Genomic DNA, 21,092 nt, shown 5'->3' with positions numbered 1-21,092 from the left:
CGGTATTTGGAGAAGAATTGCTTTAAAATGCACACCAAGATGACAATATGTTTCTGTGGCTCACCTATCCCCACTACGTTATGCTTGCCGTTGTTTCAAATTGGAATATTTGTTAGTTATATCACTTACACATGCTCCCGAGAGCCCTTTCGTATTCCAAATCATGAAAACCCATATACCACTACCATGTCATGGTCGTGTGAAAAAATAACCTCGCGGCATTTCCATTAATGGTTTTGTTTGGGTTCACGTTTTTTCAACCTTTTGATTTATAGTACAGCGGAAAAAGCAAAAAGATGCAATTATGTGGTACCAACCCCGTATGTTCTGGATATACTACACCGAAATATTATTACAAGTTCACATGACTTTTTGGTGTGATCCTTATGTTTTTTTTACTCCAACTTTGTCTAATTTAACTAAATCCGATTGAAACCATCCAATTTCATTGCTAGCTATGCACGATTCCGTATAATCATCTCTCTCCCGACAAGATCAACTCACCTCGTTCAGATGACGTAGCACATGAATTCTCCTGTTGACTCTTATTGAATTCCCACTATTAAGGTGCCACTAACATGAACATCAGAAATCCTGGAACAACACGGTATAAATGCTCCGATACAGAGTTCACCTTTCGGTAGATTATTACTAATTAAATGTGGTGTCTTGGATTCATTTTTCTTCATAGTAGAGTGCTCTAGTGAATTTTTTTTTGTTGTTGTCATTGCTACTGCTTGAATATCTGATGAAAGGACTTGCATTTAGCGGAGAGAGGGAAGGTTTCTTGTTCGAAGCTCATGGTTTTGACGGTGGTGGACATTCGATTCACTCTAGGGAGAGTAGTAGCTTTCCAGCAGCTGTTCATCGATGAGTAATTTTCAGTGGGATTTTCAATTGACAGGTAGCAAAGTTCCTTGAAGCACAAGGCCGGAAACAACAACAAGAGCGGCGTTGTCGCATCGCAATGTCCGCCCAATTTATCTTCGCCAAACCCAGCGTCGCCTCCAAAGCAAAGCTCCCCAAATCCAAACCCCCCACGGTGGGCCCCGCCCAACCCCACCCTCCATACATACGGGCTCTCACCACCACCCCCGCCCCGCAGCCAGCACACAGCACACCACACCACAGCACACCCAGAGCGAGCGAGCCAGCCTCGTTTCCATCGCCGCCACCGCCGCCGCCCGCCCCGCCCGCCTCCAGCCATGCAGAGCCTCCTCGTCCCCACCGCCGCCGCCTCCGTGGCGCCGCGGCGGCCCGCCCGCATCTCCGTCCGCGCCTCCGCGGCGGCGGCGGCGGCCGCCCCGCCCCGGCGCGAGACGGATCCGAAGAAGCGGGTGGTGATCACCGGGATGGGGCTCGTCTCCGTCTTCGGCAACGACGTCGACGCCTACTACGACCGCCTGCTCGCCGGGGAGAGCGGCATCGGCCCCATCGACCGCTTCGACGCCTCCAAGTTCCCCACGCGCTTCGCGGGCCAGATCCACGGCTTCTCGTCCGAGGGATACATCGACGGCAAGAACGACCGACGGCTAGACGACTGCCTGCGATACTGCATCGTCAGCGGCAAGAAGGCGCTCGAGGCCGCGGGACTCGCGCTAGGCTCCGACGCCATGGACAAGGTATCATTCAACACTCACCCACAACTCGGATTCCCCCTTCTGCTTAGCTGCTGGATCAGGAGCTAGCTAATTCAGAATGCTGCCTGCCGTTTTGCAATTCTAGTCCTACTAGGCAGCTCTCACTTTCCAACGGGTTTATGCATTGGAGATAAATGTGATCTGCGCGGATAGCTCTACTGCAACTAGTACAAACACAGCATGAATTTGCTCATATAATCAGGTCGAGACGTTGGAATTTGAATACTGACAGTGACGTGCCATCTCATCTTGCCGAAAATAACAGTTAGGCAAGTTGGGGTAATGATTCCACGGGCAGTTCTCAAGCTGTTAAATTAAAATTGCGGTTTGTAGGTGGAATGTGATGCTCTTTTAATTCACTTCCTTAAGCATTTATTCAACACTTTGGGAGTGCATGGTGTTAACCTGTTCTTATTGGAAAAGGGGTTGTTGGATTCAATCTTAAACCGGGACATCTACTCTCTTAATGATAGTTGGTATCAGCGTGAGTGAGTTACTTGTGCCAAGATTTTAGCTACACCATTGTGTTCTGCATAAATTTTGTGGTTGGCAGATGCGCCAGCGCAGCTCTGTTTCGGTTGGCTAAAGCAATACACTGATCTTCATGGTTAGTATCACAGTAGAATATGTGTTCTGCATAAATTGAGAATGCTGCCTGCCGTTTTGCAATTTTAGTCCTACTAGGCAGCTCTCACTTTCCAACGGGTTTATGCATTGGAGATGTGATCTGCGCGGATAGCTCTACTGCAACTAGTACAAACCCAACATGAATTAGCTCATACTACTATAATCAGGTAGAGACGTTGGAATTTGAATACTGGCAGTGACGTGCCATCTGATCTTGCCGAAAATAACAGTTAGGCAAGTTGGGGTAATGATTCCACGGGCACTTCTTAAGCACTTCAATTTTTTTTTCCAAGCGATCCAACTTGGGATCGATTTTCGTTACAATCGCGATAACGAAAAACAAGGCTTCTTAGGTAGCAAGGTTCTTAAGCAGTTAAATTACAATTGCAGTCTGGGTTGCGGTTTGTAGGTGGAATGTGATGCTCTTTTAATTCAGTTCTTTAAGCATTTATTATTGGGAGGGGAAAAAAAAGGGTTGTCAGATCCAATCTTAAACCGGGACATCTACTTTCTTAAAGGTAGTTGGTATCAGCCAATCTCAGCAGTGAGTGAGTTGTGCCAGGATTTTATCTACGCCATTGTGTTCTGCATAAGATTGAAACATATGGGAGTATTAGCTTAACAACATATATTTTGCAGAGATACAACTTTTCATAAATATTTCTGGAGGCTGAATGCATCATCTTGAAAAGTTTCTAAATACTACATTTCCTTCAGTTATAAGTTATAAACCCCCTCGTCCTTCATAAATAGAGAGGGACGTTTGTCTTTTGAAATCATAAAATGCCAAATTTGACACCACATGTTTAGTCTTCAGTACTCATTTGCTGAATCCCTTGCTGTGTTTTTTGACAAATAAGCACATCTGCAATAAATGTCGTTCTATTTTGTAATACGAAACTTTTTTTTTTGTAAGGTTTTAGTAGCTTTGCTGTATTTGTTTAATATTTCCAATGCAGCTATATGTGCTTTCTACATTCATACTACATTTCGAGAGACAAATATTTGTTGCTGACTAGTAATTTTCCCTCTGACAGATTGACAAGTCTCGGGCTGGTGTACTTGTGGGCACTGGTATGGGTGGCCTCCAAGTGTTTTCTGATGGTGTTCAGAATCTTATCGAGAAGGGGCACAGGAAGATTACTCCTTTTTTCATCCCATATGCCATAACGAACATGGGTTCTGCCCTGCTTGGCATGGACATTGGTTTCATGGGTCCAAACTACTCTATTTCAACTGCCTGTGCTACCTCGAACTACTGTTTCTACGCTGCAGCAAACCATATTCGCAGAGGCGAAGCGGATGTGATGATTGCTGGTGGCACTGAAGCTGCCATTATTCCGATTGGTGTTGGTGGTTTTGTTGCATGTAGAGCACTTTCACAGAGGAATGATGACCCTAAAACAGCATCTAGGCCTTGGGACAAGGAACGTGATGGTTTCGTTATGGGTGAAGGAGCTGGATTACTGGTATGCTCTATGAACATTATTCTTGTCCACATTATATATTAGGATTAATCTGATATCATAACTTAATCGAAAAGTTCTGTTCATATCCTGCAGCCTGTGAGTTGAAACTATTTATTTATTTCCAGCAATCAATTCAATTATACGGAGTAACTTTCAGTGAATCTGGGATGCTCTGTGAACATTTTCTATTCCAGATTATGTATTAACTGTAAGCTGGTATCATAACTTTGCTGGAAACTTTCTTGTAGTGATGATCATATTTTGTAGCCTGTAAAGTTGAACTGATTTATTCGTTTTAACCAGTCTGTCCAATAGTATCTTTCCTTGGGTTTGGGTACTCGGACAACCACTGACTACATTTGAGAGTGACATTTTTATTTTGTCAGGTGTCTATAAAATATAGTGACAAGAACATTCATGTACATCAGTATTTATCGTGAAATTTTGATTTAAAAAGTAAATTCAAATCCTTTTTTTCTTCAAATTGCAACAGGTCATGGAGAGCTTAGAACATGCTATGAAACGTGGTGCTCCAATAGTTGCGGAGTATCTAGGAGGTGCTGTGAACTGTGATGCTTACCATATGACTGATCCAAGGGCCGATGGTCTTGGTGTTTCATCATGCATTAGACAAAGTCTTCAAGATGCTGGTGTGGCACCAGAGGAGGTAATCAAAACATTTCATCAACCTTAAAAACATTAAATTCTGCAGTTGCTCTTTTTTCATATAATGTTCTCTACCTCCATAATATGATAGTTATATGTGATTCGTAAGTTATTACCAGCTGCGTACTCTAGCTATTTTATGGAATAACATTGTAAGTAGTCAGAATTGACATGTAACTGTAAATTGTTAATGCTTATTTCTTCCATCTTTCCACAGTTTCACCTTGTGGTTAAAAAAAGTTTCTGTGTTTATGTCATATAATTATACAGTGAGCTCTGATTGGTACTGTCTATTTGACCTATAATGTTTCTGGCTCTTGTTGTAAAATGTAAATTTCTGGTTTTGATTGCCACATGTTCTGAAGATGTTCGGTCTAACTTGAATAAATGGCTATTTGCAGGTCAATTACATCAATGCTCATGCCACATCCACTCTTGCTGGTGATTTGGCAGAGATGAATGCCATCAAGCAAGTCTTTAAGGATCCAACTGGTATCAAAGTAAACGCAACCAAGGTGATTCATTGTCCTGCCTTTGTTAGTTCCAAGGATATTGATTCATTGCCCCTTCTGAATATGGTTGTCCTACCTCCTTTTGCAGTCCATGATAGGGCATTGCCTTGGTGCAGCAGGCGGTTTGGAAGCCATTGCTGTTATTAAAGCGATAAACACTGGATTGGTGCATCCAAGCATAAACCAGTTTGTAAGTATTGGTTTGCAATACATTAAAACAAATTTAGTTAGCATGCAAACATAAACTCCAGAGTCACATTATGGCCCGATTAGCTAAGAGTTGCACTCTTTTCAACTGCAGAACCGGGAGGAGGTGATTGAGTTTGACACGGTACCTAACGTGAAAGCCGAGCATGAAGTGAATGTTGGTGAGTAGCAAAGCATAAGCTTTGCAGTGGTATTATACTCTTTCATCTTTTTCCCACTCCCTCATATTAGTTTTGTATCGGTGCACAGGTATCTCAAATTCTTTTGGATTTGGAGGACACAACTCAGTGGTAGTGTTTGCCCCATTTAAGCCCTAATGGGCGGTATTGCTCCACAAATCTTGGTGAAAACAGTGAGGGATTCTTTTCTGGAAGCTCTGCGTTATTTCAACGTGTTTTCTTTGGAAGCAACTGCCGACTTGATAACCAGCAAATGTTACGAGAACAGAGGACATGAGATTATTGCATTTAGACACACATCCATCTTCGGTTAGATCGTGAGCACTGTATGACGTTTTTGCATCATTTGTAGTCCGAGTCTACTTGTTTCCGTGTAATGAAAAAGTTGGGAATTTCTAGAATTGTCGTGTATTAGAAGCAAACAATTAGATCTTCTGCCTCATAGAGAGTGTGTGCATTGAACGTCAAAAGAGTCTGTGTAGTACATGATCCGGGGAAAATCTATATACTATCACAATTTTTTTTGTTGTATCAAGTATGCTAGTGCCCTTGGAGGCTAATAAAAATTGTATTGCTTCCAGTTTCTCGGATGAATGGTCATGCTTCTTGATTTGAAATTATGGATCTGCTGGTGAATGGGTGCAATATGATATTTCGCTATGAGGCATACAAAATCCTAGTCCAGCTCCAAGATTTCATTTTCCCGAGTTAAATTAATCTCAGTTATAGTATCTGAATGCAAGTCCTCAATAACTTGGAAAATCACTTTTAAACTTGGCAGCATATGATCCTGAGAAAACATTTCAAAATATATAAAAATGTGTCGGCACGTATATATTGACATAATAATTTATGCATGCAAGCTAAATTTTGCGAAAAAAATAATATTTTTATGTGTTGCATGAAAAAAGATAAGGAAATGTCTTGTGATAAGCTTTTCTTAAACCCCAATTTTTTTTACACATGACACAAAAATGTAGATTTTTCAAAAAATGATTTATGAGCATATATAATATCAAGATGTTACGTACCAATTTTTTTGTTCAGATTTTCTAACATTTTAAACTATGTTTAAAAGTTATTTAAAAAAATGGGAGCATATACTCCCAGATGCAAACCGCCTCGTCCATCAATAACTTAACTTTCTTGTTTGAGGATCATCAATAATATATGCAGATGCACCCATTGTTTTAAAAAAATATCTAAAAGTTACTAATTTTTGGAAGTACATCAGGACATTCTATGTTTAAACACAAAGTTTCGCGAAAAAAGACTTTCTTTGTAGCCTCAGTTTATTTTTCTTTTCCACATAGTCCATCCAAAATGTCTTTCACCGTAAATTTTTTTGGACGAATATAGAATATCCGGATGTACACCTAAAATGTTTTTGAATTTTTTAACATTTCACATAAAATTAAAATGCAATTTTCATAATAGGTGTATCTAGGGGCTGGACCTTTGAGCCAAACGCATGTCCCTACTTGTGAAGTAACAATTTCGAAAAGAAATAAGGTATGACAGAATGAGAGCTATGGTATTGGATCTACTTGTGTGAAACTTGGTGTTCTACATCATCAGCCCATAGATATCGCAACCCAGACAATCATCTCCAGAAAGACGCCGGTCCGGCCCAAACATAAACGACCCAGCACGCGCCAAACGTCGACCAGCCAAAGCCCGCCTCCATATATCCATGTCGTCCGCCCTGCCTCGCCGGCCGGCCGTGCGCCCACGACACGACCCCGTCCAAGTCAAAAACCCCCAAATCCAAGAGCCCCTCTCACGTCGCACCAGCCTGGCCAGCTATCCCACATACGTACCGTAGTCGCGCGCGCGAGCGAGCGAGCGCAAACCAGCTATCTCTCGAGCAAGCGTAAGCGACGCCTCCATGGCGACGACCACGATGCTGCGCGGCGGCGACGCCTGCGCACCGGCGGACCCGCTGTGGGCGCAGGCCGCCGAGCTGGAGCGCCAGTTCGAAGGCTACAAGCGCCGGCTCGCCGAGAGGACGGCCGCGACCATCTTAGTCGCCGTCGATCGTTCTCATGTCGGCGTCGATGACGACGGCGACGGCCGGGAGGACGAGGAGGTGGGGAGGGGGAGGAGGTACGAGGCGTACGTGCGGAGGCGGGACGAGAAGCTGCGCCAGGGCTGGCTCGCGCGCATGGAGCGCAAGGAGGCCGAGGTCAAGGCGCTCTGGGCGCGCCTCGACGCAGGCGGCGGCCGCCGCCGTGGCCCGGACGACGTCGGCATCACCGCCAGCCCGGCCAGAGAGGTAAGCGCGATCGATTGACCGACCAACGCTTTAGTTTACTCTTCGCTCATTCGCCAGCGCTCGGGAAACAAAGGGTTTCGAACTGTTAAACTTCTTTTTCTCAACAGTTTAAATTAAATTCAATTACCCTTTCCCCATAAACCTGAAGCGCAAACTGTTCTCTCATTCGCCACTGTGAACTGAATACCTGCCAAAATCCCCACTTATCATTCAGTTTGTCATTCCTCCTACAAATACAATTTTTTGTTGAACTGGAAATGACAAAATGAACATTAAGCAGGATTTTGGCAGGATCTCGGTTGCATACTTCCGAAAGGTTTAAACAAAATCGATTACTCCTAAAAGTAAAAAAACGAAAACTGATTACTTTATGCTTCAGTTTGCGCAATCCCCGGGACGAAAGTGTTCTGAATTAGCAACGCATCGCCGTTTTGGCGGACGCTACAAGTTTCACGTTTCTTGCTTTTCTTGTCTGATCCTTGCGCTCCTGGGATACTTTTTGTGCTTTTCTTGTGATTCGTTAAGACTGGCTTAGTTGAGCCATCGTATCAGCCTATACGGTAGCCTTTCGGGTGAGAGACGTCGCACGCATGTCTTCCTATCCGGTGGTTCTCGTTTTTAAGTCACATGCAAAGTGTTGCAATCACAGAAGATTCAACTCAAATCACAAAGGATTATAGGCTAGGTTTCTACGGGAGGAAGAGAGACGAACAGAGGCTTATCTTCTCCTCTGCTTTTCTTTCTTTTCTTTCTTCTACTTCTCCCCTTTTACATCTCAGTCCTTCTGGTACATACAAATTGTTAAGCAGTACAATACATAGGTGGTATGATGTATACATATACATATGTCACATATACTCCTACACTCCCCCTCAAGATGGGCTGAAAGCATCATACAGCCCCATCTTGCTGCACATGCTACTAAAAGATTTTTCTCCTAATCCCTTGGTTAAAATATCGGCTAATTGACTTGAAGACCTCACAAAAGGCATACATATTTCTCTCTTGTCCAATTTCTCCTTTATGAAGTGCCGATCGATTTCAATATGCTTCGTCCGACTATGCTGAACTGGATTGTGTGCAATGTCTAGTGCAGCCTTATTATCACAATATAGAATCATTGGTTTGGTCTGAAACAAACCCAGTTCTAGCAACAGAATTTTTAGCCATAGTATTTCACAAATCCCATGGGCCATTGCTCTGAATTCTGCCTCTGCAGTAGACCTAGCAACAACGCTTTGCTTCTTGCTACGCCAAGTAACTAAGTTGCCTCCTACAAAAGAGCAATAGCCTGATGTAGATTTCCTATCTTCTAGGGAGCCTGCCCAATCTGCATCGGTGTAACATTCTACTTTCAGATTTCCATGTGGTCGGTACAATAATCCCCGACCTGGACAACCTTTTAGATATCGAATGATCCGAAGCACCGCATTCATATGCTGAGTTTTTGGATCATGCATGAACTGGCTAACCACACTTACAGCAAAGGCTATGTCAGACGAGTATGTGATAAGTAAATCAATCGTCCAACTAATCGTTGATATTGTTCTCTATCTACTGGTTCACCCGAGTCATTTGCCACCTATGGTTTTGCTCAATTGGAGTGCATGCTGGGCGACTACCCAACATCCCAGTTTCTGACAATAAATCCAACACATATTTTCTCTGAGACAAATAAATACCTTTAGAGCTTCGTGACACTTCAATTCCCAGAAAGTATCGTAGTTGTCCCAAATCTTTGACTTCAAATTCCCTCTTTAGCTGCTGCTTCAACTCCTCTATTCCTGCAATATCATTCCCTGTAATGACAATATCATCCACGTAAACTATTAGTATAGTAAGCATATTCCCTTTCTTCTTGTAAAATAAGGTGTGGTCTGCATTGCTTTGTTTATAACTCAGCTTTAGTACCGCCTTTCTGAATCTATCAAACCAGGCACGTGGTGATTGCTTCAGCCCATATAAGGATCTATGAAGTTTCAACACTTTCCCTTCAGTCTTAGCTGTAGCAAACCCAGGTGGTATGTGCATATAGACCTCTTCATGAAGATCCCCATGCAAGAAGGCATTTTTTACATCTAATTGATGCAGGTGCCAGTCAAGATTAACTGCGCATGATATTAAGGTTCTTATTGTATTCATCTTTGCTACTGGAGCAAACGTCTCCTCATAATCAACCCCATATTTTTGTGTATACCCTTTAGCTACTAATCTAGCTTTGTACCTATCAACTTTACCATCAGGATTTTGTTTAATGGTATACACCCATTTACATCCAACCGGCTCTTTACCTTTTGGTAGCTCAACCACTTCCCATGTGTTATTCTTCTCCAAAGCCTCCATCTCTTCCAACATAGCGGCCTTCCATTTGGGATCCATTATAGCTTCTCTCCAGTCAGTTGGAGCTGATTTAGAGTCAAGAGAACAAATAAAACTCTTAAAAGATGGACTACACCTTTCATAAGAAACAAATTTTGCAATATCATGTTGGTATTCTACACAGTCCTTGAGCCGTGCTGGTATCTCCCTCTTCCTTGTGGACTTCCGCGGAACAACTGGATGACTACCAACATTACTTGGGTTTGTAGAATGTGAAGTACCTGTGTCTTCACTGTGACCCATCTCCTTTGGTGGTATCTCATCACCAGCTCCATCATTATCAGTCACCTCTTGGTGTAGTGGCTCATCACATGACACTATAGAGTCCATAGATAAAATTTCACGGTCAGTATTAATTTGTTGACTAGGAGTATCATCAAATACCTCATGAATGTTCGCTTCCGCGTCATGATTTGGCTCCCCCTCTGTTCCATTGTCCAATGGTATGGTGTCCATTATTGGCACTAACACCGAGCTACCTGATCCATAAATATTATTAGAACTCTCCCCCTTACTACCATTACCTGCATTTTTCAAGGGGTAAAAGGGTTCTGTTTCATGAAATGTAACATCCATACTCACAAAAAATTTCTTTTCAGTAGGGCTCCAGCATCGGTAACCCTTCTGTGTAGGTGAATACCCTACAAAGATACACTTGATGGCACGGGGATCAAGTTTGCCAACCGAGTTCCTGTGATCATGAACAAAACATGTGCACCCAAATATCTTTGGTGGCACGATAAAATGATTATTGCCAGTTAACATCCCCAGCGGAGTTTTGTAGTTTAGTACTCTTGAAGGCATGCGATTTATCAAATATGCAGCTGTTTTCACAGCTTCTCCCCATAGGAACTTTGGTACATTCATCTGGAACATCAAAGATCTAGCTACCTCGAGCAGATGCCTATTTTTCCTTTCAGCAACCCCATTTTGCTCAGATGTATTTACACATGTAGTTTGGCGCATAATCCCATTAGCAGATAAGAAACTATCAAACTCCTTATTAATATACTCTGTACCGTTATCAGAACGAAGTACTTTCACATTAACATTGTACTGATTACGCACCATATTATAGAAATCCTTGAACGCAGATAATACTTCAGACTTATGTTTTAACAAGTACAGCCAAGTACATCTACTAAATCCATCGATGAAGATAACATACCAACGGTCCCCCGACAAAGAGGTTACAGCTGATGGTCCCCATACATCAGAATGTACTACTTCAAAAGGTGTCTTACTTCTCTCTCCAACACTTGGATAATTTGACCTAGTGTGCTTAGCTAACTCACACACTTCACAGACTAGTTTTTCCTTACAATACGCCTTAAACAGGGAAGGATACAAACGACTCATAGACTGAAATGATAAATGACCAAGCCTATAATGAAGCAAAAACAACTCATTGGTTGACGAACCATATTTAGTGCTGAAAGCATGCGGGATTGAAGTAGAGTCAAGGTAGTACAGCCCATCATGTTCACTCCCAGTCCCAAGTATTTTTCCTGATTCCAGCTCCTGAAATACACAGAAATTAGGAAAGAAGTATGCTATGCAGTTAAGTGTTTTTGTAATAGAACTGACTGACAGAAGATTCACAGGAAATTTTGGGACATGTAGCACTAGACTCAGTGGCAATGAAGGTGTACAATTAATGGTTCCAGATCCCATTATAGGCGCTGTAGATCCATTGGCTATACACACCCTATCTTTCCCCGAGTGTGGCATATAAGTAATAAAATCTTTGGAAGAGCCAGTCATATGATTAGTTGCTCCTGAATCAATGATCCAGAGTTCGGAGAAGTTCGCACCTTGAGCATCACCAGAACAAGATGCCACTTCAGGGTTATGTGTTGTAGCTGTCATCATTTTTGCCTTGAACTCCTCCAGTGCTTGGATTCCGGCAGCCACCTGAGTCTCATCAGTAGCTGCACTGAGATGACTCTGATTGAACCTCCTTTCAGTATTACTTCCCCTAACTGGTCTATTTTGGGGCCTCCTTTTCCATCCAGGTGGATACCCAACCAGCTCAAAACAGTCCTTTCTCATATGGCCAGGTCTATTACAATGTTCACACACAAATCTGGTCTTCTTCTTGTACTCTGACCTGATGGTATTTGCCTGGTCATATCTCATTCCCGCACTAGGTTGAATTTGAGTGAGAGAGGAGAGTGCAGCTCTGGTGTCAGCATTTATACTTGGAACAGTTATTTTGTTTGACAGTCTAGTTTCCTCCTCTAGTATACTTGATATGGTTTGGTCCAAAGTGGGCCAGTCAGGTAATGCCTGTATCAGTTGAGATCGCAGGTTGAACTCCTCATTCAATCCTTCAAGAAAGGCTTGCACCAATATTGGCTCAAACCATTCTCGGAGGAGTGGTACATCTTTGGGATCATGTGCCTTGAATGGCCTAAAATACTCCAAGTCTCGGAAGAGCTTTTTAATTTCGCCGGCATACTCAGTCACTGTTTTCTGTTCTTGTTTGATGTTCCTTAGTTCATGAAGTATTCTAGTAACCTGCATCTTGTTTGACTTCCCCGAAAACTGCTTCTCAATGCTTGTCCAAACCTCAGCGGCGGTCTGAAAGCCTTCAACTTGTTCCCTCACAGCATTATCCATTGAACTAAGCAGCCACACCATGACCCGTTTTTGACTCTGGTCCCATTCTTCTTGTGCAACTTCTAGTGGCTTCTTTTCATCCTCCTTCAGAAATTTCTCCAAGCCATGTGATTCCAAAATCAACACTGCATTACGAGACCAACTAAAGAAATTACCAGGACCAGTCAGTCTTACTGGATTAGCTTCCAAGCTTTTCAGAACATCAGAGCTACTACTTGATCGTGACTGTGCCTGCTCTAGCAATTGAGCCATCATGCGCTGCATACTCTCCATCAATTTTTCCATACTAGAAGATTCTCCCATGACCAGAACAGATACAAGGTATTCTTGACAGAACTGAATAACTGCAGCCGCTCCACAAAAGAAGTGAATAGCTACAGCCAAACACACTATACGAACTCCTCTCCACCAGTAATCTCTGAGCAAGAAGATCCAATCCACTCAAACCTGTGAAGTGAACTGAACGACGGCAACACCGAGTAGCACCCGGACGACGGCGTCGCGATGCAGCACCGGGAAGACGGCGACGCGGCGCAGCACCCGGACGGCGACCTTGACGAAGGCGACTGTGGCGCACGGAGGCGACCACCAGATCCCGCGTAGCTCGAATCAGACCAAATCCGAGTCAATCAGTTGCCCCTGGATCTATTGCTCTGATACCATGTTGCAATCACAGAAGATTCAACTCAAATCACAAAGGATTATAGGCTAGGTTTCTACGGGAGGAAGAGAGACGAACAGAGGCTTATCTTCTCCTCTGCTTTTCTTTCTTTTATTTCTTCTACTTCTCCCCTTTTACATCTCAGTCCTTCTGGTACATACAAATTGTTAAGCAGTACAATACATAGGTGGTATGATGTATACATATACATATGTCACATATACTCCTACACAAAGTAAGTCCTGAAAAGAATGTATACCACCATATTTTGAGAGAAGTCCATATTACACCCCTAATTTGTCTCAAAGTTCACCTTACAACCTCTAATTTTAAGTTGGTTCAAATTTCACCCCTAATCTACAAAAACCGTCCGCACTGCACCCTTCCACCTATTCAACTGGCTTTTACCCGGATATGGTTGCCATGTTAGCATTTTATTTGTAAAAAAATCTTTACGTGTATTTGTACAATTCCTAGTAGGAGTGGCATACCATGTTTCTCGAGGCTGCCGCCGCAATACTGCTCTGTCCCCTCTCCCCTGCGGGGCCGCCGAACAGACAGTCGCGGCCTGCCGCCGCCGCGGTGCCATTGACCAGGTAGTCGCCGTCTGCCGCCGCAGGTGCCTCTGCCCAACCCAGGCCGACGAGTAATACAGGACGTTTGGGAGCTCAACTCAGTTATAATCGATTGGTCGTCCTTGTCCCTCGTATCCAAACGGATCAAGGCATGAGAATAAGAATCGATCGTGAGCTACGAGAAAGGTTAATCCATTGTTGACTGAGAACATCCAAATGTGCAGCTGTTGATCAGTCCGCCAGCACTTACCAATTTGCATCTTAGTTTGGCGCCAATCAGCAAAGGAACCCCGCCCAAGCGGCCTAAGCAGGGGCGGCGGCGTGCGACCACCTGGGTAGGGAATAGAGGCTACAACTCCTAGGTTTTGAGAAGATACATAGGTTGAGTACTTGAGTTGGCATCCGGGAAAAACCGGCTGACATGGCAATCAAATTCGGGTAAAAGCAAGTTGAAATTGTGAAGGGTGTATTCCGAACGGTTTTGATAGATTAGGGATGAAACTTGAACCAACTAGGAATTAAGGGTTGTAAGGTGAAATTTGATCTGTCAATTTATCAAGACATCCTTGCCTCGACGCGAACGAAAGCATTCGATTATGCAGCGTAAAGCTTGAATATCAAGACTTAGAACCGATTAAGTATCATTCAACAATGCATTTTTCTACTAGATATGTCTAGAATCTCTCCCCAAACCCCTTCTAAACTATAAATTGTGTGTTGGCTATATAAGTGCATCATCTTGATGTAACTGCTAGAATTCATCATCATTTAATGGATTTATAAAGCACTCCTCATAGCCGATCTACCGGAGTACTAAGCTCATAACCAAAGGATTCTTAGATGTCACATTAGCACTTGTCACATGAGCACTGAATTCATATCACCTCCTACCATCCAAGCCTTTTATAAGGACCAAGACTTCTTGAAGCCAAATACAAATGGCATGTTTCTCATTTTACTTGTATGTGTCGGAGTTGTCGATCTTATTTCTTGTGTCCCCATGCACTACGTGTTCGAATCTCACATATATGGAAATAGAAGGCACCGGGAGTCAGTGGCGGCTACAATAGGCACTTCTTGGTTGATGCACACAGTGCCAGCGTGAGCCGGTACGTCCTACTTTGCGTCCTCAATCATTCCTCCTCCGCCTTGCCCATCCACTAATATTGGAGGCCACCTACTCAAACCATCAACGCTATCACGCCACACCATCATTGTCATTTTGAGGGAGAAATGCATGGCCAATGCTATGCCTCAGCATATGGCATTGCAGGTTCACGTACGGTTCGGATGTCATGAACCTGAAAAATTTGCAGCCTTAAAAGTGAAGTGGTAGCTTGCAGAAGAGGTGACTACTCCATAAGAGAAAGGCAAGAAAGAGTGTAAGGCTAGAGGGAAAAGGAAGCAAGAGAGGTGGTGTCGTGTACTTCGCTGAGATCATCAATACTTGTCAGCTTTGGGTTAAAAAGAATTAGCTACAGCTCCATCAATCCATACCTAGGTGGCTAGGAGTGACACAAACTTACCCCTTCCATTGCTGGTGGTTGGGAAAGGTACAATAGGTACCGAAGCTTTTTTTTTTTTTTTTTTGAAACAATAGGTACCGAAGCCTTTTTTCTTTTGAAACAAAGGACCGACGCGGATGTCTTTAAGATGCACATGAAGATGAAAATTTAAGATGAAAATTTTGCCAACAATGGTGGGCTTGGGTATGTATATTGTATAAGCTCGTGATTGGCGCACACATATTGGAGACTAGCCCACATCATATATGATTTCTTCACGAGCTTAGGAACTTGTAGATAAACTTGAAGTTCACAAATCTAGATGCACCAACCGTGCTTGGATTGTTAATCACTACACTATTTTCAATTCTAAAGTGCAGTTCTCTACCAGAGCTTGTGGCCAATAAACTGTGCGTTGGCTAAGTGCATATCATCTTGGCGCAGATGTCAGAATTCGTCATTTACTTAATGGGTTGACAAAACACTCAAAATAGCTGACCTACCGGAGTACTGATGAGCTCATAACCAGGTTATTCTGAGCTATCAAATGAGCAATGAATTCATATCACTTCCTATCACCCAAGCCTTTTATAAGGAGCAAAACTTCTTGAAGCTAGAGACGGATATATAGTTCGTTTCTCATTTTACTCCCATGTGTCGAATTATCAAATTGCATTTCTTGTCTTCCCACCCACTAGAGTTTTTGAACTTCCGGGTATAGGAATAGAAGGCACCGGGAGTTAGCGATGGATCACTGGAGTTACAGTCTGCACCTGTTGGCCGAGACATATATCCGTCGTCCCGGTGTGAGCAAGTACCTCATACTCTTCAACCACAGTTGTGCTTCATCCACCATGTCCATCCCCTAATCTTGGAGGCCACCAAATGAAATCATCAAAGTTCATTCACACGACCTCCACCTTGTCATTTCAAGGGAGCAACGCTATGATAAAATTTTGTCTGGCCGGAATAGAATAGGGATCGGAGTAGATTTGTTCATACCAGTAAGTATGAGAAATTATAGACGTGAGAAATAAGGTTGGGTGGACACTCAACATTCCAGGTGGAGCAACCCTGATCGCTTTAAAATGCACACCATTGACACAAAGCTGACAAATTTGCGGCCAATCCGTTGGGCTCGGAGACTACTATCTCTCAACATAAGATGTATGCAATGTTCACGTGCTTAGGCACTAGCTAATCTTGACATTTGCAAACCTAGAGGCACCAACGGATCTTGAATTGTTAATCAATATTCTGAAATAGACATTCTTCATGTAGCACTAATGTCTGGATTTTTTCTTTTGAATTTTATAATTGTATTATTTACCAGATCTAATAGAAATTACAATTTCATTGGAACTGCAATCACGCATGACGGATTAAGTGCGCAACCCAATCAGAAGTTGCCAGGTGGTGTGTCCAAGTGGCAACTTTCAGGATGGATCATGCGCCGGCAACTATCGCCTTTGGGTGACAAGAACCTAACTTCCGCATGTTAAAATTTCTGTTTTATTGTGCCGACATCTTAAGTTCAAGCCTAATGCAAGATCGCCATCCCTCCATACCGAATTATAGGGGTAATAGTTTGACACTTGGGACTCGTATTGACATTACAAAATAAGACATGTGACAGCGTGGATTAGTTGAAGTCTGATTGTCAGTTCTACTACTCTCTTGAAGTTTCTAGATATATCAATTTTTAGGCAATTATTTTGAATAGCAAGGAATAGTGTTCTAGTTCTCTGTTTCACCCCTTCGTAGCTCTGCAAAAACTCGTTTACATTTAATCCTGCCATTTGTTTACAGCAAAAGCCCCGAAGCTTTGAGAAACCAGTCCCCGCTGCCAGTCCGAGATGCATATCAGCCATGAAGCTCCCACGTCTGAGGGGCACCCCAGCATCCTCGTCACTGGCAGCGGCGGCCAGCCCGAGGATACCCACCAGCCGGCGATCTTCCCAACCGGAGGCACCCAGCACGCCTCGCAAGGAGAACAGGATGCCGCCACCGTCCACCGCCGCGGCGACGCCGAGGCCGCCCAAGACGCTGTCGCGGACCAGGAGCTCGCTCAAGGACAGCAGCAAGGTGGAGCGCAGCAGCGCCTCCTCCTCCTCTTCTTCCTCCTCTGTCAGGGAGAGCCCGCGTCCCCCACGCTCCCAGGCCTCGCGGGCTCCTGCGCCGAGCGCCGCCGACGCCGCCATTGCCGCCGCGCGGAGCCGCTTCCACGAGCAGGTCGTCCTCGCGGAGATCAAAACGGCTGCTGTCGTTTCTCCCGAGCCGTCCCGCCTCGGGAGGTCACGCGTCGGCGTCGCGCGCGTCTCCTCGCCGTCGGTGACTCCCGGTCAGGTCGATTTCTTGAGCAGAATAGGACACAGTGTCCGCGGCGATCGTGAAACATCCGAACGTTCAGACGCCGAGGACAAGGACTTCATCACCCGGGCGGGCGGCAGCGGGCACAAGCTTGGCGATGCGGAGATCACCGGCGACTCCGACACCGAGCCGAGCTACGTGTACGTAAAGAGAGACCACGAAGAGGTTGGTGATGAGCAGGAGGCTGAAATCTTCGAGGAAACCATGACATCATCGCCATCACCATCATCTGAGGAGACTGACACGACCGTCAAGGAAAGCCCGCCGACCGGCGCAGAAGCACCGCCGCGGGATAGCTCCGAGTCGCTGTACTCGAACGTGCAGTCGTCGTTCTCCCAGGGATCGGAGCTGGATGCCTCTGCCGCCGGCTCTCCTCTCCCCACCCCGCCGCCTTCCGGAGGAGCTTTGTCCACCGAGGAACTGCTGGAGTCCGACGCCGCGGTGCTGAGGATGAAACGGGAGCAGGAGGAGGTGGACGCCAGTGAGGTGGATCAAAGCATAGTGTTCCTGCCGAGCACCTGCTGCACCGCGACGAGCGGCGCCGTCCCTGTCGCCGGGAGGCCGCAGTCACCGATGGAAGCCGTGGCGGGGCTCAAGAGGTTCCTGACCTTCGGGAAGAAGAACGGAAGGGGTGCTGACGATGCCGTTGTCGTCGTCATCGAGCGCGCGCCGCCTTCGGCAGGTGATGGCAGCGTGAGCGAAGGATCGGCGTCAGGTGATTCAACCAAGCCGAGAGCGTGCTGGTCGGATGCTGCTTCCGATGATCTGGACAAGAGCTATGTCATCTCTCCGCACGGTAATTCTTCTGCGTTTTCTGCATACTGCCATCATTATAGATTAGAAGATTATCTAGTCTAGCTCTGATGTGTTCTTCGTTTTCTTATCCCACTTGTGCAGTTCGGTCTTTGAAAAGCTTTGTACCACCATCTCCTGCAAGATCTCAGCTGAAAGAGATGGCTCTACCTGCAAAATCACCAAGAGGTTCTGCTAAAACAAACTTGGCATGCATCTTGTGTTTACACTTTACACCTTCATTTCTTTCACTTATGCTCTGTTTTATTCTGTCATTGCAGTACCCCGATCATTCTTCTCGTTCTCATCGTTTAAAAACAAAGGGAACTGATGCCGGACATTAGTGGCAAAAGTTGCCGCTTGTACATTCTATTTAGTATTTACAGTTAGGTCGTTATATCAGTGATCCTCAAGACATCTTAATTTTCTGTTGAATGAGTTGTTGTTGGCAATATTGGTCGACAAAGAGACACTTCTTTTCATATGGTTTTTTTTTCTACGAGATAAGGTTCTGGGAGGATAAATGGTTAGAAAATACCACGCCCCGAGAACAATACATAGCTCTACATAATAGTGTGTGTCACAAAGGTGATTCTTCACCTAAGTTGAATGATTTGTAGTTGGCAATATTGGTGGACGAATAGACACTTCTTTGTATATGTATCCATTTCTATCAACGACGGATCTGAGATAAGGTTCTAGGAGGATAAATGGTTAGAAAATATCACACTTCAGAAACAATATCCAACTCTATATAGCATTGTGCGTCACAAAAGTGAAACCTTAGCTAAGTTGTTGGTATCTTCCCCATCGAATGTGATGTTCAAAAGAGATGTTATTGGACCTAGACTTACATCTTGAAATGCATTGTTTCAGTGCTTGGCTTTCGTCCAATTAACACAAGGATCTGATGAGTTTTATTGGAACCTAAATGAGAATGAGAAATTCTCAGTGGATTCCATGTATGTAGGGCTGATCCAACCTATTGAGCCGGTCATTAATAATAAAAAGATTTGGAAAATGGAGATACCACTGAAAATAAAGGTTTTGCCGTGGTATCTTCGTAGAGGGGTTATACTCACTAAGATAAATCTTGCTAAACGCAACAGGCAAGGAAGTAAAAAAAGTGCCTTTTTTGCTATCATGAAGAGACGATAAAACAATTATTCTTTCAATGCCGGTTTGTAAGATCTATATGATCAATTATTTACATAGGTTCACCTTTTACCCGTCACGTAGCATTATCAATATTTTCGGAAACTGGCTAAATGAGGTGGATCATAGGTTCGAACCACTTATTAGGATGTGAGTCCTTGCCGTAATTTGATCGCTTTGGCTATGTAAAAAATGACAAGGTGCTCAACAACAAAAAATATTCTCTTTTGCAGGTTATTTACCGATGCACTCTTTGCTTTGTTCATGGTCATCTCTTCATTATGTGAAGAACCGCAACCTATTTACGAAGGTATCTATACGGTTGAAGGATATGACGAAGGAATTTATTGCCCAACAAGGATGATAACACAGGAGTATGTCATCTCATTAGCACTACAACACGAGGTAGGCCTTGGTGGTTTTAAACACCAAGACACACTTAATCGCCGCGCTCACGCTGACCTAGAAAAAAAGCCACTAGGGATAGCTGAGCGGAGATTCTACAGAGCCGACGCTTTTTTCGCGCGGTACATACCGATCCGCCACACGTTCTCGTACTCAACACCTAGATTGAAACACCTCAGTACATTAATAAACGGTGGATGATCTTGTGCCATGCATAGATCAGTGGCAGCACACTAACTTTGTTGTGTTTCGCGCACCTACTAGCAAGAAAAAAGTTAATCACAATTAGTGCTAAGAAATTAGTTCCGTTTTCAACTATATTGTAATTTCAAAATTATTAAGATAGATAGCTAAATTTTATTATAACCCATTACACATAATCAAAAGTTCTAACTACTAACTAACACTAGTTATGAAAAATCCTAGTAATAGTTTTGCATCGATGACTCGTGTGTTTTCCTCTCCAGGCGGTTCGACCGCCATTCACCGGTTTCCACACACCCATGACCTTGCCGATGACCTGCATGTTGTTGTCCTTCCGTGAGTTGATTATGCCCGCCATCTTCATACCAGATGCGAAAGGAAGAGAATCGCGACTCAAAAAGAGAATGAACAACCAAATCAAATTGAATTGCTAACTGCGGAAAGTAAAGAAAATTTACCGGAGCGGCATGAGCATGTAGGGCAGAAGGACCGCTGGAGAAACGGTTGGACATATCTTTAGTTAGGAGTTTAGAATGTGGAGTCTCTGATCTAGGGTTCATACTGCAGAGAGGGAGTGGGTGAGATCTAGGATTCATAGTTGAGAAGGGTTTTATAATTTTTATTTATTTTTCATTTTCATTTTTTTGCCCCTTTGCAAATTACTTTTATTAACATGATTTTTCATTGGAAAAATAAATTGGCGCCACGCCAACAAAATTAAAACAGACATATTTAATATTTATTTTAGATCGGATCACCGGAGATGCTTTTACAGGTTAGGAGAGGAGACTACGCGATCATCTTGGGAGTAGAAGGGTTTTTAATCTGGATCCAACAATTGTGGGCTGC

The 21,092-nt window shown here is 43.9% G+C and overlaps 3 protein-coding genes across 4 annotated transcripts; 2 read left to right on the top strand and 1 right to left on the bottom strand.

Moving 5' to 3' along the window:
- Window positions 1–1,104: 1,104 nt before the first annotated feature.
- On the top strand, window positions 1,105–5,880 carry LOC127317848 (3-oxoacyl-[acyl-carrier-protein] synthase I, chloroplastic). Its single transcript, XM_051348446.2, has 7 exons — window positions 1,105–1,622; window positions 3,305–3,736; window positions 4,230–4,403; window positions 4,804–4,917; window positions 5,003–5,104; window positions 5,216–5,282; window positions 5,371–5,880. Exons 1-7 carry the CDS (start codon window positions 1,206–1,208, stop codon window positions 5,436–5,438), a joined length of 1,374 nt encoding a protein of 457 aa, XP_051204406.1. The 5' UTR covers window positions 1,105–1,205; the 3' UTR covers window positions 5,439–5,880.
- Window positions 5,881–7,004: 1,124 nt separating this feature from the next.
- Window positions 7,005–19,190, top strand: LOC127317850 (uncharacterized). The gene is made up of 4 exons (XM_051348447.2): window positions 7,005–7,575; window positions 17,127–18,483; window positions 18,585–18,668; window positions 18,761–19,190. Exons 1-4 carry the CDS (start codon window positions 7,189–7,191, stop codon window positions 18,808–18,810), a joined length of 1,878 nt encoding a protein of 625 aa, XP_051204407.1. The 5' UTR covers window positions 7,005–7,188; the 3' UTR covers window positions 18,811–19,190.
- On the bottom strand, window positions 8,327–13,462 carry LOC139833302 (uncharacterized). Of its 2 annotated transcripts, XR_011748766.1 has the most exons (7): window positions 11,769–13,462; window positions 11,376–11,475; window positions 10,537–10,680; window positions 10,176–10,433; window positions 9,867–9,980; window positions 9,258–9,374; window positions 8,327–8,359 (listed from the first exon to the last, which is right to left on the bottom strand). XR_011748766.1 is itself a non-coding variant. In XM_071823549.1 (2 exons), the coding sequence occupies exons 1-2, from the start codon at window positions 12,877–12,879 to the stop codon at window positions 11,438–11,440; spliced, it is 1,149 nt and encodes a 382-aa protein (XP_071679650.1). In that variant the 5' UTR covers window positions 12,880–13,462; the 3' UTR covers window positions 11,027–11,437. The 2 variants fall into 2 exon arrangements, 1 of the variants encoding a protein (XP_071679650.1); XM_071823549.1 differs by lacking the exons at window positions 8,327–8,359; window positions 9,258–9,374; window positions 9,867–9,980; window positions 10,176–10,433; window positions 10,537–10,680 and having other exon boundaries at window positions 11,027–11,475.
- Window positions 19,191–21,092: the final 1,902 nt, after the last annotated feature.

This window comes from Lolium perenne, chromosome 7 (assembly GCF_019359855.2).
Source record: "Lolium perenne isolate Kyuss_39 chromosome 7, Kyuss_2.0, whole genome shotgun sequence".
NCBI lineage: Eukaryota > Viridiplantae > Streptophyta > Magnoliopsida > Poales > Poaceae > Lolium > Lolium perenne.
The sequence above is the reverse complement of the archived record's forward strand: the minus strand, read 5'-3'. Positions and strand labels throughout refer to the sequence as shown.

Bases quoted from the DNA above. Each gene is read 5' to 3' on its own strand.
- LOC139833302 (XM_071823549.1), bottom strand. From the start codon at position 12,879: ATGGGAGAATCTTCTAGTATGGAAAAATTGATGGAGAGTATGCAGCGC. The intron at 11,476-11,768 runs GTGCGAACTTCT...TGTGTATTTCAG, and splicing joins TTGTTCTGGTGATGCTCAAG to GAGCTGGAATCAGGAAAAAT.
- LOC127317850 (XM_051348447.2), top strand. From the start codon at position 7,189: ATGGCGACGACCACGATGCTGCGCGGCGGCGACGCCTGCGCACCGGCG. The intron at 7,576-17,126 runs GTAAGCGCGATC...ATTTGTTTACAG, and splicing joins CCGCCAGCCCGGCCAGAGAG to CAAAAGCCCCGAAGCTTTGA. The intron at 18,484-18,584 runs GTAATTCTTCTG...CCACTTGTGCAG, and splicing joins CTATGTCATCTCTCCGCACG to TTCGGTCTTTGAAAAGCTTT.
- LOC127317848 (XM_051348446.2), top strand. From the start codon at position 1,206: ATGCAGAGCCTCCTCGTCCCCACCGCCGCCGCCTCCGTGGCGCCGCGG. The intron at 3,737-4,229 runs GTATGCTCTATG...AAATTGCAACAG, and splicing joins GTGAAGGAGCTGGATTACTG to GTCATGGAGAGCTTAGAACA. The intron at 5,283-5,370 runs GTGAGTAGCAAA...ATCGGTGCACAG, and splicing joins CGAGCATGAAGTGAATGTTG to GTATCTCAAATTCTTTTGGA.